General features: G+C 57.2%; 1 protein-coding gene across 1 annotated transcript; it reads right to left on the bottom strand.

The window, feature by feature from the left end:
- Positions 1-2,264: 2,264 nt before the first annotated feature.
- On the bottom strand, positions 2,265-5,173 carry HOXB2 (homeobox B2). The gene is made up of 2 exons (XM_017837080.1): positions 4,488-5,173; positions 2,265-3,321 (listed from the first exon to the last, which is right to left on the bottom strand). The coding sequence occupies exons 1-2, from the start codon at positions 4,879-4,881 to the stop codon at positions 2,753-2,755; spliced, it is 963 nt and encodes a 320-aa protein (XP_017692569.1). The 5' UTR covers positions 4,882-5,173; the 3' UTR covers positions 2,265-2,752.
- Positions 5,174-6,104: the final 931 nt, after the last annotated feature.

Raw genomic sequence — 6,104 nt, 5'->3', positions numbered from 1 at the left:
GGGAGGGACGCGCGGATCCAAAATCCAGCCCAGGGCAGCCCCGGGCACCGGGCAGGGCCGAGCGGCCCCCGCTGCTGCGAACCCCGGCCCGGGGCCAGTCCCGAACCTCCGATTCCCCGCTCCTGCCGTTCCCAGCAAGGCTGGATCGAGGCTGGGAGGGGGAGGAGGCGAGAGGGGAACTCTGCAAAGCGCTGGAACAAACGGCGCTTTGATAGACAACGTCTGGCAGTGCCAACGCCGCCGCTGAGCGTGTGCCAGGAGCTGGAGATATTAAATAAACTTAAAGATAATGAATAGCCTTCTGTGGGCCTTGGGCTGTGCCTGGGCTTTCCTTCCCCCCACAGCTCGTGACTCGGGGACTTGGAGAGCGGAGAGGAGTCGGTGAGAGAGGGCAGGGCGATGGGGGGGCGGTGGCTCCCAGGCGGGGACGAGGAGGCGACTCGTCTGCGGGCACCGCCGGCCACGCACCAGACGCTGCCTTTGCTTTATGGGAAGGTGTTAAGTAACGTTCGCTCGCCTGTTTTGATTGCCATCCGCTTCGATTTTCGATAGAAAGCCGCACCTTCCCGGAGCGAGGCGCTGGGAGGTTTGAACCGTCTGCTCGTTTGGCGAGGGAAGAGCCTGACGATGTTATCGAGAACGAAAAGGTGGCCGTAAAATCACCCCCCCCTTTGTTAGAGATAATCCAGATCGTCGAACAGCAATTTCGAAAACATCTGTCGAGGCCTCGCTTTCTTTATTTCTTTTTTGTTTCTTTTCACGACCCGGAGAGCGCAAAGCGAGCCCGGCTCTGACGCTTTGAATCCCAAACAAAATCTCTGGAGTTTCCCAGACCCCAGGCTTTCCCTGGGCGGGGGGGATGACGCTACCCAGGCATGGAGCCCAGCAGACCCCAGCTCTCGGGGGTCCCCGGGGGTGCCCGCGGCAGCAGAAGGAGCCGGACGGGCGGCCTGGGCTTTCCTCAACCCTAAAGAAAGGGCTGGTGGCAGCGTCTCTCCCCGGGGACGCTCCGTCCTCCCTCGGCGCATTTTAAGGTGTTCCCCCCCCCTCCCCTGGGCTCCCCTTTCCGCGCTGCTTTCTCACAAACCCCTCCCGAAGGCGTCCCAAATTTCGGCCGCGCCAGAGGAAACCCCGATGACTCGGCAAAGACGTAAATGTGATTTATTTTGGGTGTCACCGCGTTTGATTTCCCCGCGCTGACCCCTTTTCATTCACGAGCCTCCCCACCCCTCCCCCACCGCCCCCTCCCTGATGTACGAGTTCTGTATTTAAAATTATACGTCGAGAGAAGGGTTTTTAAGGGATCCCCGAGCCGGGAGAGCAGCACCAGCGGCCCTGGAAGGAGATCCCGGATTTATAAAGACCGAGGGAGTTCTGGTTTCTACTGCTGGAAAAGAGGGGAGGAAAAAAAAAAAAAGAAAGAAAGGGCTCTTTCAGGCCCGTCTCTTTCCTCTCGTTCTTCTCTAACGTTTTATTTTTTTGACTAAAATGCCGGTTCTCACCACCCCCCCCAGCGAGGATTTTTAGCGTTTACTCAAAATCCTCTTTTTCGCCCTATTTTTATTTATTTTTTTTTGTAATCCAGGACGTTTCAAAGCCCAGAAATTGCGATGTGGCCCGGCTGGATTCTCTGCTGCGAGAGAAAGGGAGGAGGAGGAGGAGGAGGAGGAGGAGTGGGATGAAGGCCGGGATGTGGGAGAAAGGGAATGGCCGCGGAATGTGCGTGGGCTCCGCGCCTCTCCCAGCGCTGCCTTTGTGTCGCTTCCCATCCCTTTATCCAGAGATTTCCTTGGGGGAGGGATTTTTTTTTATTTTTTTTTTCGATGGTAAAAATAGAAACGCGAACGTTAAAATCAGACAGAAACCTCCTGCTTCCATTTAGTAGAAATTAAAAAGGAAATAAATAATAAAAACGAAGCTCGAGGAAAAGGCGAACAGAGCCGAAGGCAGCGAATATTTCTGACTCCCGGAGCCTCTTGCAGTGTTGGTTGGGAGCAATTTCTTTTGTTTCCTCTCAGTGCACACGAGGAGATTGTTAGAACCTCATTACTGCGAAGCAGGAAAGAGGAAGGCGAATGATTTAGGGGGAAAAAATGGCACATTTTGGAACGAAATGGGTAGCAACACACGATTCTTGGTTTTATAAAGACATTTATTTACTCTATGAAAATAATATACAATAAATAATTTGCCCTTTGCTATTAAAGGATTTGAATAAATAGTCTACGTCTAAAACTTAAAAATAGGAAGGAAAATTCCCCTGATTTTTTTCATTTAAATTTCGTTCCATTAAGAAATCTAAAAGTCTCGTTTCTGATTCCTGAGAAAGTCGCTTGAAGGATTTACAAATATTTCTCTCTGGAGGGCTGACATCTCTGATGCGCGCGAGAAACCACCGGCTGCTTTCCTTCGAATAAATAAAGCGAAAATAAAACTAGCCTTAAATACCTGCGTTTAGCAAAACTCGGGCTGTTCTTTCACGTGAGCCTTCTAGAATAAATATCGGGGGAGGGGAGGAGGCGATTTGGGTCTCACGGAAGTGAGGAGCTTTAAAAAAAGCAAGTGTTTGGGGGCCGGGAGGGGCTGAGCGAATGAGAAATGGCTTGAGGTTTATTTTGGGGGTGCCCCCCCTTCTCTCAGAGGCGAGGGGGGGGTCTGGCAGTGGCTCGGTTTGGGGTTGGTGCCCCTGGAAGGGGGAGAAACGTCCAGAAACGAGGTGTTGGGGGGGAGAGAGAGAGAGAGAAGGGGCCCGCTATTGGAAATTTAAATGCTGCAGATCTATGGTACAAAGTGCGCTCGTAAAAAAGTCCAGGTCTTCCTCGGAGAAGTGGACGGGGCTCTCCAGGGAGCCGTGGAGAGTCGGGGAAAGGCCCTCGGCGAGCTGCAGGCACGACTCTGCCGAGAAGAGGCTCAGCTCGGGCAGCGAAGGCGACTCGCGGCTCCCGGGGCCGGCGCTGGGCTCGCCCGCGGCCACCGGCTCCGAGCTGCCGGGGGGCCCTCGGGGCTCCGGGAGCGGCCCCAAGCCGGGGCTCCCCTCCGCCTCCTCGGCGGGGTCGCTGCCCTCGTCCAGGCCGGGGTAGGCGAGGTCCCCGTCGGGGGGTTCTTTGTGCTGGGTCTGCCTCTTGTGCTTCATCCGCCGGTTCTGGAACCAGACCTTGACTTGGCGCTCGGTGAGGTCGAGCAGGGCCGCGATCTCCACCCGCCGGGGCCTGCAGAGGTATTTGTTGAAGTGGAACTCCTTCTCCAGCTCCAGCAGCTGCGTGTTGGTGTAGGCGGTGCGGAGCCTCCGGGAGCCGCCGCCGTCTCCGAGCCCCTGCGTGTCTTAAACACACACAAAAAGCGCCCGTGGCGAGGAGCTGGGGGGGCGAGTGGAGGGGCTGGAGCCGTCCCCTCCCTGCCCGGCGCTACCGAGCACGGGGTGGGTGCGGGGGAAGCCGCTACGTGAGGAAATAAATGTTTAATTAAACTCTTCCCGCCGTGGAAGAGGATTGGAAATCACACACCACCACCCCCATCCGCTCCCTTTGCCTCAATGAGGAGAAGGGATTTTGTTCCCCGGCCTCTCCCTTCAGAGACCTTCCTCCCTCGCCGACAAGTGGAATTTCGAACCATTCCTTCCTTTTTTTTAACCATTCCTTCCTTTTTTTCTTTTGTTGTTCCCCCCCTTTCCCGGCGGTTCGGGACGGACGCTTTGATTTCATTATTCCTGTTTTATCCGGCCAATGAGCTCCGGTGTCCGCCCTTCTCCTGCCCGAGCCTTCACCTGAACGGGGCTGTTCAAATACCCAACCGGTGGATTGTGTCTCAAACACTTCATCCCGAGGGAAAGAGGGTCCCTGGACGGGGTCCCCGAGCTCCCTGGCCGAGGAGCGCCGAGGAGAGAAGCTGCTCCTTTATTGGGGAGCTCGGGGAGAATTTGGGGGTGTATTTAATTATTTAATTTCGCAGTTAACCCTGAGAGCCCGTGCCTCGCTTTTTCCCCTCCCCATCGCGCTGGTAGCAACCCCCGCGTTACCCACCCGTCTTTCTTTCCCCCCCCCTTCGCACTTCTTTAAGGTTTTGTTTCTCTTCTTTTTCCCGTTGCTTTTTTTTTTTCTTTTATTTTTTCCCCGTAGGCTGTAAAAAACCCGCGGGGGTAGGAGAGAAAGCCAAGCAAAAAAGGAGCTGCGGTTCGGCTGCGAAATCCCCTCTCTGGAGCGCGGCTCCCCCGGCCCCCTCTCTGTCCCTCTCGGCTTGAAGTTACAGCAATTTGCCCTTGTATTTGCGGGGGGGAGGAGGCGGGAGAACCCCCCCGGGTGCCCCGCTCGGTGGGTTTATTGCGTGACACAGTTTCGGGGGAGGTGCGGGGCAAAGCCTGTTTGGGGAGGGGGGTCGGGGTCGGGTTTTTTTTTTGGGGGGGGGGGACGGGGGGGGGGGGTTTTTTTTTTTTATTATTCGGATCCTCTCGGATTTCAGCGAATCCCCCCTGACCCCCTCGGTATACGAACCTGCGGGAGATCCTGCGGCGGGGACCGGCAGCGAGGAAGATGACGGGGGGGAAGAAGAGGAAGAAGAGGCTGGAGCCTGGGTGGCTTTCTTGGCCGATTTCTTCTCCTTCATCCAAGGGAATTCCGCTGCCAAGGGGCCGGGCTGTGCCGGAGCCGGGGGCTGGGGCTGCAGCAGGCCATGAGATGCTCTTTTTTGGCTCCTCGGTCTCGCCTGGCTGCTGGAACAAGGATTCAGGCTGAGGACGGCTTGCTCAAAAGGAGGAGGAATTAATGTCGAGTCCTTGATTGATGAAGTTTGAAATGTCTCCAGGACAGCGGGAAGAGACGTCAGGCACTCTGCGAGCGAAGGCTGGCTATTTATAAACCCGATCTCCCTCTCAAATTCAAAATTCATGGCTTTTCCAGGGCCCAGGGTTTCAAAAGCGGGAGGGGGGAGGAGAGGGAGGAGGAGGAGGGGGAGAGGGAGAGAAAACGGAGGGCCTGGGTTTTTTATGGCGGTGCTGATGGTGGTTCTCGGGCTTTTTATAATTGTTATATTGCTGATAATACGGGCGGAGGGGGAACCTTCTCTGCTAAACTCGAGACTGGGGCGAAAATTGCAGCCAATTCCTGGTCACGTGGCGAGCCCCGGCCAATGGCGGGCGGGGCCTGGTGGCAAACACAGAGCGTTATTTTCTTTAATTGATTTGAAAACAGGAGAAAAAAGGCCAGAGAAGAACCCCCCGAAAAGCCACGACCGCGCACCAGCACCCCGGGGCTGCCAGGCTGCCTTGGGTGGCCGCTGTCTGCCCTGCCTGTGCTTCCTGCCCTACCTGTGCTGCCTGCCCTGCCTGTGCTGCCTTCCCTGCCTGTGCTTCCTGCCCTGCCTGTGCTGCCTTCCCTGCCTGTGCTTCCTGCCCTGCCTGTGCTTCCTGCCCTGCCTGTGCTTCCTGCCCTGCCTGTGCTGCCTTCCCTGCCTGTGCTGCCTTCCCTGTCTGTGCTGCCTGCCCTGCCTGTCCTGTGTGTCCTGCTCGTCCTGCCTTCCCTACCTGTCTTTCCTGCCCTGCTTGCCCTGCCTTCCCTGCCTGTGCTGCCTGCACTGCCTGTCCTGTCTGCTGCCTTCCCTGCTTGTGCTTCCCACCCTGCCTGTCTTATCTGTCCTTCCTGCCCTGCCTTCCCTGCCTGTCCTTCCTGTCCTGCTTTCCCTGCCTGTCCTTCCTGCCCTGCCTTCCCTTCCTGTCCTTCCTGCCTCCTGCCTGCTGCCTCTTTGCCTGTCCTTCCTGTCCTTCCTCTCCTGCCTGTCCTTCCCGCCCTGCCTTCCCTGCCTGTCCTTCCCGCCCTGCCTTCCCTGCCTGTCCTTCCTGCCCTGCCCGGTGCTGCCCGCTCCTCCTGCTCCTCCTGCCCTGCCCGCAGCAGGTCCCTGCAGCCTCTGAGTTCCCCGGAGTTCGCCCCCCCGGGGGGGGACCCAGGCCCTGGAAAAGGGCTTTTTCCCCCCGGGAAGCCCGGCTGGGTCTCGGCTCTGGCCGCCACTGCTGGGGGATGTTCCCATCCCATCCCGATATTGTGAAACTCGGAAAACTGAAGCCACTGGGAGGGTTTGGGCCAGAGCTTTGTGTCCGAGCCTGGATATGAGCGCTC

This window comes from Lepidothrix coronata, unplaced genomic scaffold (assembly GCF_001604755.1).
Source record: "Lepidothrix coronata isolate B3197 unplaced genomic scaffold, Lepidothrix_coronata-1.0 Scaffold291, whole genome shotgun sequence".
Taxonomy (NCBI): Eukaryota; Metazoa; Chordata; class Aves; order Passeriformes; family Pipridae; genus Lepidothrix; species Lepidothrix coronata.
The sequence above is the reverse complement of the archived record's forward strand: the minus strand, read 5'-3'. Positions and strand labels throughout refer to the sequence as shown.

Bases quoted from the DNA above. Each gene is read 5' to 3' on its own strand.
- HOXB2 (XM_017837080.1), bottom strand. From the start codon at position 4,881: ATGAATTTTGAATTTGAGAGGGAGATCGGGTTTATAAATAGCCAGCCT. The intron at 3,322-4,487 runs GTTCGTATACCG...TGTGTGTTTAAG, and splicing joins CGCCGCAGGATCTCCCGCAG to ACACGCAGGGGCTCGGAGAC.